At 38.7% G+C, this 10,971-nt stretch overlaps 2 protein-coding genes across 3 annotated transcripts in view; one reads left to right on the top strand and one right to left on the bottom strand.

The window, feature by feature from the left end:
- Positions 1-127: 127 nt before the first annotated feature.
- The window catches only part of LOC144215326 (dedicator of cytokinesis protein 8-like), a 52,198-nt gene continuing 41,354 nt past the window's right edge, over positions 128-10,971 (top strand). For both annotated transcript variants that reach the window (XM_077744166.1, XM_077744167.1), the window contains exons 1-4: positions 128-284; positions 2,212-2,287; positions 5,756-5,859; positions 8,393-8,558. The gene's annotated coding sequence lies outside the window, so the exon portion shown is untranslated. The remainder of the gene's footprint in view (positions 285-2,211; positions 2,288-5,755; positions 5,860-8,392; positions 8,559-10,971) is intronic.
- On the bottom strand, positions 1,018-10,771 carry LOC144215328 (zinc-regulated GTPase metalloprotein activator 1-like). The gene is made up of 16 exons (XM_077744169.1): positions 10,609-10,771; positions 9,955-10,069; positions 9,752-9,838; positions 9,496-9,592; positions 9,261-9,352; positions 8,484-8,543; positions 8,222-8,259; positions 7,372-7,418; positions 6,642-6,728; positions 6,505-6,549; positions 5,740-5,796; positions 3,936-3,987; positions 2,348-2,416; positions 2,167-2,232; positions 1,895-2,021; positions 1,018-1,422 (listed from the first exon to the last, which is right to left on the bottom strand). The coding sequence occupies exons 2-16, from the start codon at positions 10,055-10,057 to the stop codon at positions 1,355-1,357; spliced, it is 1,095 nt and encodes a 364-aa protein (XP_077600295.1). The 5' UTR covers positions 10,058-10,069; positions 10,609-10,771; the 3' UTR covers positions 1,018-1,354.

The raw sequence follows: 10,971 nt of genomic DNA, 5'->3' as shown, positions 1-10,971 counted from the left end.
ATAACTCGTGATGACCAAGTGTTTGAATCTTAGCGGGACCCCTCACCCCAGCAGGTTTGTTTAGTTTGCCATCTCGGAATGGCCACGGGGGGGCGTGACCATGAAAATGGCCGTGGTGTGGAACCCCCACGGGGCAGAGAAGAAAAGAGCCAATGGCAGCGCTTAACAAGCCCAATCAGCATTAGAATCGACAAGGAAACGGCTCCAGCTGCACGGTGTCCCGACATCCCTCACCCTACATGTCGGGGATCGGGGATTTACGAGGCCGGCTTCATTAAAGCGAGGTGAGCGGATATGTGCTTCGAAACAAAACACATACAAAAAAAACGAAATTTCCATTGCAAATTGGCAACGCTGGGAAAACCCCGCCCCCTTTCTCACCTGCCCATACAAGCGTGTTTTGGGCGTAATGGTCTTCACATGACAGCACCACAATTGCTTCGTATCGGGGATGGCGTGGCCAGACTTAATTTTTTAGTGGCACCCCACAACATACTTGTTAATCATTTAAGACGTGTTCTGAGTCAATGCAAAACATCAAGTGACTTTTGCAGGTTTTTCCCCCCTGTGCTCTTGTTACAATGATTCTCCTTTGAAAGCATTGAACAAACAATTCAATGTATTATTACACGCCATTGAATGAATCAATGCCAAATCTAATTTAAAAATAGTTTTGAAGTTTATTTCCGTCGGTGGTACAGAAACTTGATCATTCATAGGCATGCCGCTCAGTTGAAATGGATTTAATTTAAATTGGGGTCAATTTCAGCCAACGAGGCCAAAGTTTGCGTAGTTTATGTTCTACTGTTTTAATAATGATACAAAAGAGTTACAAATATAAAAAAATAGATATTAAAATGATTTGCTTAATATGCACTCAAATGAAACAAACTATTATGTCATCATTCATGGTGTTTATTTAATGAAGCAAAGAAATGTATATTGGTACCATAACCTTTTGTAGATGATTGCGATACATAAAAATACTTGGTACAATTTTTTCTTAAGAATAAAAAAAACCTAATACGAACTCAGTTTAATAAACATTTGTTTTTGTGTTTGGATGTGCATAAAAGGGGTAAACAGGAAAATTTCAAGTCTCAAATTAAAGCCATCTCATAATCAATGTAACTTTCTTATACAAGTGAAAAACCATATTTTAATATCATCATTGTTTATAGAAGTCACTTTTTCCAGTGTAAGAACTATGGCCCTTTCATCAAGATGAGTTGAACCTTAGTTTGCATCATTATCTTCCGTGAATAGATTAATCTTGATTTTTCAGTCTTCATGAGTTACTAAAATCAACAGAATTGCTACATAATATTCCAACATATAGTCTAAGAAAACAAAATTATTCTTGGCTCTGTAGCACAGTGGAGATGACAAGTTGCTGGAGAATATCTTTGTCCAAGTTTCGTCCTGAGGGACACAAAAAAGAAACTGTTATCACTATAGTCTGATAGGGTCACAATCAAAACAAGTAAATATGAGTTCTAAAAAAACTGAAGCCAAAGAAATAAATATGTTTCCAACATATGTTTTAAAAAATTGACAGTCATATGGCTTTTCTAATGCTAAAAGGCAGACTATTCAAGTTTCAGGCCACAAACTGGAAAACACTCCTTATAACTTTATTTTCTGTAGTGTATACATTTGCAAAAAAATGTTTACTTCCATTGACTTACCATTCATTTGTCGATAAAAATTTGCATTATTGTTTTTGATCCATTAGCTGGACTGTGGATTTTTTTTGTAAATGGTCCTTTCTGTTACTTATAAAGACTCATGCATCAATGACCATGTTACACATTAGCAGAATTTAGTGAACATTGGCAAGAACAGCTTTAAGACAAGGGATCACGCATGAAAAGCAGCATGTTTGTTTCTTTACCTATAAAGACCAGCCGGCTGATCCGTGGCTGTCCCTCCCAAAGCTGGGGAGTCTCATTGAGCTCATACAACTCGTGGACCCCCTGCAGCATGACCTGGTGGGCTTTAGTCGCCAGCGATACCATCCCCTAAGAACACGCAAGTCACATGTTGCAAGTGACAGATTAACCGACGGTAAAAGAAAGGGTCCAGGACCCATGAATACAATAACAAAGGGAGCGGGTTATATTGATGGCCACCTGCCAGTGAGACAACCATTGTGCTTTACTGTACCTTTAAGCGGATGACATTCATGGCTTGCCCCTCTTTGTTTTGCAGCGTCTTTTCCCAGAGGAGATCCTGGAAAACACATGGAAAAAGAGAAGCTTATGTTCTCAAAGGGACGCATTGTGAGGTAGATAATTGGGTATTGGGAACTGGGATGCAAAGCACGGATAACAACATGTGTTTGTACCTGAATGAAAACATTTAGGGCATCTTCTGAAAGACTTCCTGCCACTTCAAATGTCACAGTTGAAATACTCTGAGAAATAGAAGAGGATTCATTTTTAAAACAAATTAGGTACTTTTCTTCTCTATTTGATAACAACATCCTATAATACCAGTAAACATAAAAAATCCAATACTAGATACAGATAAAGATTGTGCCTTGTTAAGATATGAAGTAACAAGGATGAATGTGCCACCGCACACAATAAGAAAAAGGCTTTGCCATCCTAATTGTAGTAAAGTTGAGATGTGGATACGTAATACACATGAATAAAAACAGAATTTGCAAATTGTGTTAAACCTATGTTTAATTGAATACAGTACAAAACAAGATATTTAGTGTTGATCGATAACTTGCTAACAGATTAATAACAGATCAGTATTATACTGACAATGTTTTGTCTTTGTAATGTTTTCCATTGGATACATAGATTGAACATGATTTGCAAATTATTCTAATCACTCTACTTGGGTTTTTAATATTCCCTTTTTCCCTATATGTCATTACTACCGCTATAGTAAATGCATTTATTTTTTAAATTCTTGGTAAAATAACTTTTCTACGACTTATTGAACAAAGTGTGTAACTTTTATAATTATAACAAAATAGTTTTGATAACATTATGCTTTTTAAATTTGACCAATGGAATAACAAAGCCATTATGATCATTCAAAAACACTCCAAATGATGACATCAACATGTCGAAAACCACAGCTCTACTCTGTTCATTTGCATACAACAGCCCAAAACAGCCGACCATGTCCTCCCCCTTGTTTCTCGTCCTCGCCTCAACTTCCTTGTGGCATTAAAGAGGCACTTTGCAGATATTTGCTGGTTTAGTGTTTAAGTGTTAAAGTTACACACTTCCTTCTCATTTGGTATAACAACAGAAAAACAGTCTTCTCATTTACATGAAAAGAGCAACAGGGTAAGGAGGGGCGGTGTGTGTTGTGGGTTTACTCGAGGGAGGGTAGAACTTCATGCGGGAAAAGAGAACGTGGGGAAAACAGACAACAATGGTGTTATTTACACACCCGAACACGTCTCATCAGCATCCATCCTGTGATAAAACTTAATAGGCATTAAACTACGGAAACCAAACTGCAGTCATGAGCCATTTGAGCTCATTTCAAAAGAAAACACCTCATAAAAATCCCCTTCCAAATACATTTACAAAATCACATTCAATATTGAACTGTTTAATTGATATAAAAGGTGAAGGATATAAAGTCATTTAAAAAGTGCACGCTAGATATTTTCTTTGAAGTTTATGCATGACGTATGTGACCCAAAGGGCTTCTATTCATGAAACAACAAATAACATCAAACGCCTTGAAATGATCATTGCACACAAAAAGTCGGGAGGAAGTTTTCACTGTGGTGTCGTCACCCTAGGGAATGCGAGCCACGGCTTTTTAGCCCCAAGGAGAATGCGTTCCCTTAATCTGGGAGGAAATTATGCGTCGAAAGAAATTAGCAAAAAAACAAAACGAAGTACAAAGGCGTAGGGAGCGAATTAAAAGTAAGGTAGAATAGTTACAGTACACAATACCTTGTCAAGGTGTGGTCTGGTCGGTTTCGCAATGTTCAGCTTCTCTGCCAGTCTGTCAAGGAGAAATATCATTTCATGTGATGTTTTCTACAATCTTAAAGTACTAAATTTATAGACTTTTATGACTAAAATCCCACAATGGGTTAAGCATGTCATTTTTACCAAAATAGCTTTAAGAGACAAGTGGTTAAAAGCAAGTGGCTGTATCGTTATGATATTTATTTTATCTTTTTACTATTCATCTCAAAAGTGTAATTATTTATAATAAATATAGGCATTCTCCGTGTGTGCCTGTCTAAATACAGATGCACTCAAATTGGAAAAGAAAACCCGTAGTTTAAATCTAGAGGGCGTTATTTGATTTTAACACTGGGAATCATCTGGTTTTAATAAGAAATACCTTAACTGTTTTTTTTAAATGTTTGTATTCATTTATTTGAAAGAAAACAAGACATTTTAGCTATTTCAAAACTTGCTTGGCTAGTATAAAACCCCCTACTTTTTGTGGTCCATGTCAAAGTGCTTTTTAATTATTTTTTGGAGGAAAATGTTATAGTTTCAGTCTTCAAAATGCCCCTTTCATGTAAGATTTATAATGCAAATTCATCTTTAAAAAAACGAAAATACTTATGTAATTAACCTTTAGGAGTGAAAATAAAAGGTGTTTCTGATCTCTGCATGTCAGGATTAGTGTACTAATGCACCATAGTCCAAAGTATAATAGCAACATCCCTGAATAGACTTGTGAAAACTTTAGGAATGGCAATTAAAGTCTACAAAAAAACCCACTGTGTCCACCAAACAAACTCAAGCTATTATTCTCTCTGTCGGGCCTCCCTCGCTGACCTCACAAGGAGGCTAAATGTTGTGCCCTGCAGTTTGAGCCCAGTGCGCTGTTAGTTAGTACCACACAGGTGGAGCGGCAGGGGGCACCCGCTTCAAACACCCAGCTTGGGCTCTGTTGAGGGGACGGGAGGTGGGCCCCCCCCAAAACTTGTACCCCTCCCTGATACTCAAAGGCAAGGGGGAAAGGAGCTATCTGTTAGGACAAGGGGGACTCTTCAGGAGTCAGCGGACACACACAGCTCTAATCCTCTGCAGCTGGCCTCACACACTGAACCAGGGCATGTAAGAGAGCTTTAACGCCGCGGTCCGTTTCATTCACATGAAGGGATGAGCACTGACTCTATTCATGACAATGACATTCTACCAGAGGGGAGAAGAGCGACACAATATGATGACCACCCTGGGGTGTGACAGGATGTGGGGGGCATGCACAATAAAAGAGTCTGTTAATTAAAGAGAAACATGGCAAGTAACAGTGTCAAAAAGCGTTGGCTACACGCTCCAGACAGACGAGCAACAAAAGACTGTTGAGGCAGAACACTAATATCATTGTGAGCAAGGAACCAGCGCAATAACAAATAATAAATAGTTCATGCTCACTAGAGACTTGATTAAGTACACAAATTTCATCCAGTTAAAGTGTTGTAATGAAACGCCTGGTTTGACTACAAGATAAATGTCAGTAATGGCTTAATGGTGCATTCAATTTGACTTTAGTACAGGCTGCGTGGGATTGATTCCCGCTGAGTGGCGGTTTGATTGTGACTGCCAATGATTGTCTGCTTCTGTGCGTGCCTTACAATTGAATGGCAACAGTTTAAGTTAAGTCCGCTGGGATAGGTTCCAGCACCCCGTGAACCCTGACCAGTTGTGTTGAAAATGGATGGATGCATTTAGAAAGTAATGGTGTCATGTCTCTTAGTTTTGAAGTAAATTAAGTATCTAACGTAAAGCTTACTTTTCTCCATCCTTAGTGTCAAAAGAGTGAAGGTCGAGAACATCGGAGACATTCACCCTGTTGAAGAAGACAACATTAGAATATTTCTGGGACATTTTGCCATTCTTTCAAAGACATAAGGTGATTGCTACACAATAACCTTCCTGTCTTTTATCACGTGCTCGCTGGAGGTGATGTAAAATAGTCTCACTGGTTGTGCAAAGTTTTTTCTCCCCCTAATCCCTCTTTCATCTTCTTTCCCTTGTCTAAATTCATTTACTGGGAGGGTGGACAAACAGCTACATATACAAGCATACATACACAAAACTTTGATAGATATTGCCTATGTCAGCCAGGTGTAACCTGGGTTCAATCACAAGCAAACAGCAGAATATAAATACAGATCCACACACACGCAAACGCACTTACACGCACACATGGGAAAGCACAGATATGCATGTGTGACCCCAACCGGGAGGAAGACCCCAGGTCAGAGAGCAAACGATCCTGGGTAGCTGGACACCCGTGTGCATCTGGTGTTTATTCAGGATGTAGAACTTTTTTGTTGTCTGATACATGTGAGTGTGTGTGTCAAAAGAAAGGCAAGGTGGTCCCTCTGGTGTAATGTCACACCTTCATCTTTGATATGAAGATCTAAGCAGGGCCAGCACGTGGAGTTCATCGAGCACACTTTACAAACAAAGAAGGGAGCCCAGGCCACAGAACGACTTGATAATCTCACGAGGAAAAAAAAGACCCCACTGTGAACACGACTGCGCTAACTACCTTGATCTCTGCGTTTCCAGGATCTTCACGACACTGTTTATTGATCTGGGGATGAAAAAGAAAATGTTATTTCGTCTTCCAAATCCATCATTTAAAACATATGCCCATGTCAGAGTCAGGAACAAAGACCAGTTTACCTGACTGTGTCTCGGATTTGAGCAAGTTCCGCTTCTTCCACTAGATCAGTCTTGTTGATAATTGTCAGGTCAGCAAGTGCAATTTGCCTACAGGACATATCAAACACAGGCAGAAGTATTAGGCCTACATTTCAGGACTTAAATGCTTCATTAATTCTTCATCTTCCATACCGCCCATCCTTGAAAGGGTTGCGGAGGCTCCTGGAGCCTAACCCAGCTGTCCTGGGGAGAAAGGCAGACTACACCCTAGACTGGTCGCCAGTCAGCCGTAGGGTACTCCAATCATACCGCCACCAGTGGGAATTGAGCCCACGCCTGGCCACATCAAAGTCAGGCTAGTGAACTTCTACACCGCGAGGAATTTTAGACTTAAATGCCTAATTCACATTGGATTAGCAGAACTAAAAAAAAACAGCCACACAAACACATGAACTGCAACACTAAATGAGTCAAAAACAACTATCCGCTGCTATTGTTTTGTACACTGAGTTTTTCCAAGCTGGAGGAAGAATGACAGGAGCAGGCTCAGTCTTTTGACAATGTCAGCAAACAACAGCTGCTCACCCAAAAAAGATAGGGTCTAGGTACCACTTACTAGGGCCAACTTTTTCCAATGACACCTTCATAAATCCTAACGCTAATTAAACTACCATGTGCAGTATTAGCTTTCAATTTTTTCCATCTTAGAGAAGGGATAAACATTGATATCGACGTGAAAAAAGAAACAAACCTTTCTGCCTCATTCACAAGTCCATCAGCCTTTTCCTCTGTTAGTTGCTATTTAAAAAAAGGGAGCAGATTTAGTTTTAAGTGCAGAAATCCACTTTAAAGTTAATGACTCACATTACTTAAATGTTAAATGTAGCTTCAGTTTCCAAATATTGAAATAAAACATGATGTTCAATCTGTTTTATTGTTTTCTCTCGGATTTAATTCAAAAAATATTGTAATATGGTGGCTGTGGGTTTTTCTTCTTTTGGTTTTCTCTGTATTTTTCTATAATATTAATTCATTCTGACGAGTACATTGTATAAACATAGATTAATAAGAAAAATTAAACCTTGTGAAGGGACGCAGCATTTCAGAATGACAATATTTTGGAAGCTATTTTCTTTGGCGTCCAACTTGGCCTTCAAATGTGTCAGCCTGGCAGGCTTGACACCTTCACTATAAAGTCCATTATGTAAGTGTCATTTGTCCTGTTCTTTGCAAATGCCTTTGGGAGGTTGGGATATGCATTGCATTAAAATGCTTATTTGGCTATTTACATTGGTTTTCCTGATGTGTGAAGTACAGATGTCACTATTGAATATCTTAAAAACCATTATTCGAGTGATTTTTTTAATCGATTAAATGGATAGTTTGTTTTTACATTGCAATTGATTACATGTTTACATTACTGGTTTTATGATCAAATAGTTATCAAAAACTTGTTTTAAAATATTTGACTATGTCTTCTTTCCAATTTGATAACTGCCGCAATGTGTAACTATTTATTTTTGTCTTTAATTAACGTTTGCCTATAAATGTTTTATTCATTGTAGCAGTTTAAAAAAGTGCAAAGTAATATAGTAGCATACCTTGAGTCCATACTTTGCATCGATAACAGTCACAATACCTAAACAGAAACAAGAGGAGGAGTTAAAGGTTTATGTGAAATTTGATTGCTCAAATAATATCTTTAAACTATTGATGTTAGTTGAAACCTGCTGCAAAGTTGCTGAAAAAATAGGTCTATTATTCTTTTACAGTGCTGGCTGGGCTTCTTTTTAAACTTGAGCGACAACTATGAATGTTCAAATGGTAGCGAGGACCAGCGATACCTAAAAAAAAATCACTTACCATCAAGATAGATCTCACTACCAAGCTCAGCATCAACCCAGAACATGGAAGCAACGGCACCTAGCAGATAAATAGGTAAGACTAATGCTTAGTACAGAATAAATAAAAATGTTTATGTCACTATAATATGACGAGAATAGATGATTCTTCTCCAAAACCACTGCCAGAATTCTCATTAAAGCCGAGCGCTTCGTAGCAGATTATAACAGTATCCAAGACTTTCATTTGTTTAACTACATCTATTTTTTCCCAGTTTTGCCACCTATAGAATCCTGACTTTACCTTGTTTTACCATGATAGCCACATTTTCTTTTCATAATGCACTTTTGTCAAACAGCGACTTGGAAATGGAGAAGAATTGTAAATATTTGATGGCCGTGTAATGAAAACATTTAGTAAAAGTGGCATATTTCTAAAAGTCATCATAGCCCCTTTTCAGATAGAGGGCCGGTATTTTCAGCCCCATCCATCTGAAGGTCATGATTGACAGCAATGTCACGACCAATGGCAGTAGATAATAAGTCTGTCTGGTTGAATATCGCATCAAAAGGATTAACAATGGCTTGACGTGAACCTGATCTCCCATGATGATACCTCGTGGCAGAATTGCCATGATACAACATGGTCTAGTTGTTCAACTGCTGTGCTTAGGCTTAAACACCAAATTTCGGTTTCCTGATTCAAATAGGTTTTGTATGGCTGTTTGTTGTTAATACTTGGTCAATAATAATTTTTGAGAGGTGTGTACTATACTATTTTGCGATATTGTATTATTACCTGGATCAGCTAATCCTGTGGTTTCCAAGAGGATATAGTCAAATTTACCCTTCTTCTCCATAAGGTTCTCTATCGCCTTAAGGCCATTGTCCCTGACAAGGAAAATAACATAAGGATACATACAATCATTGTGGAAAATATTTGGATATTGTGCATTAGTTATTTTGAAATTAGAAAGTTGCATAGAACTGCATAGCGGAAATATATGTGATATTTTAAATATGCATAGACATACTTAACAGAGCAGCAGATACAGCCATTCCTTAACTCCAGCCACTCCTCATAAAGTTCTCCAGCATGGCTTACAGCAAGGGACTTCTCAAGGGCGCTCCCTATAGAACAACGATTAGAAATTGACAACTGAGAAAGAAATCAATAGATGCACCATGGCCGATTAAAGTTGTAGCATTAGTGCCCTCTTGTGGAGAATGACCAAACGTGAAATTCGAGATTGCTATGAAGATGTTTAAGTACACATTGGGTTTGTTTACCTTCACCAAATTCATTGAGTATGACTGCAATCCGCTTGTTGTGTTGTTCTGTTAGGATGTAGTTCAAAAGTGTGGTTTTTCCAGCACCTGAAAGAAAGGACATTCTGTAAAGTCTGATTAACAGTGGGGTTGGTAGCAAAATTTGGGGAAGCTTCAAAGTTCCCAATAAATATACTGGAATTCACGTAGAAAGTGTCCCTCACCAAGGTAGCCAGTGATGATGGTGACAGGTATTTGATCTGCTGGAGTAGCGTGCTGGGAGGGGATAGGCACCAGCTCTGGGCAATCGTCCTCATCGTACTCCATCCCATTTAGACCCTTGAGGCAAAGGACAAGATGGTCTGATGAATAAATAGGCTTCACGTGGGTCCTGACAGTATGGATTCTGCATGTTCTACTCGGGCTTGCATGGGTTTTCTCCGGGTACTCCGGATTCCTCCCACATCCCCAAAAAACATGCAGGGTAGGCGGGTTGAACACACTAAATAGCCCCTAGGTATGAGTGTGAGTGTAAATGGTTGTCAGTCTCCTTGTGGCCTACGATTGGCTGGCCCCCAATTTAGAGTGTCCACTGAGATTGGCTCCAGCACCCCCTGCGACCATTGTGAGGATAAACGGTTCAGAAAATGAATGATAACGCCACTTCCTTACACAACACAATATGTCGAAGTAAAGCTACTAGTTTACCATTTTCATATCCGTAAAAGACACGTTAGAATAGAGAAAATTACATGTTTTCAAAATGTAAGGCTGCTTCATTTGGTTTATAACTATGTAAATACGGTATTGCTAGGAAAAGCAATAATTTGCGTTGAAGAAATCCATTTAATATTTATACGATTAAAAAAGAGAGTTACCTGATGCTGCACTTTAAAAGACACGTAAGCTAAATATGCTTATAAAGTATCAACACAGTGTGGAGCGACTCCTCAGATTGTGTCGGTGCGCAACGCTGTTGACAGTCCGACTAAATACTGGAACATGTGAAAAGCATTCCACTTCATGTCATAAGAAAAAGACAACGCACATATGATTATAAGATATTAAAAATCCCACGGAATCACATCAATTAAACCAGCCAAATAAAAAGCAGCTTCGTGTTTAGACCCTTGTCAAGTTGCGGTAGTGAGCGTCACGATCTGTGAACATCAATTTCCCCTGGGCCTAAGATATCTAACTTGTTTAAATGCGTATCATAAATAAACTAAATAAAAGTGTTG

The sequence above is a fragment of the Stigmatopora nigra genome, chromosome 22, assembly GCF_051989575.1.
Source record: "Stigmatopora nigra isolate UIUO_SnigA chromosome 22, RoL_Snig_1.1, whole genome shotgun sequence".
In the NCBI taxonomy this organism is placed as follows: Eukaryota; Metazoa; Chordata; class Actinopteri; order Syngnathiformes; family Syngnathidae; genus Stigmatopora; species Stigmatopora nigra.
Note: the sequence above shows the minus strand (reverse complement) of the source record. Positions and strands in the feature narration are given on the sequence as shown.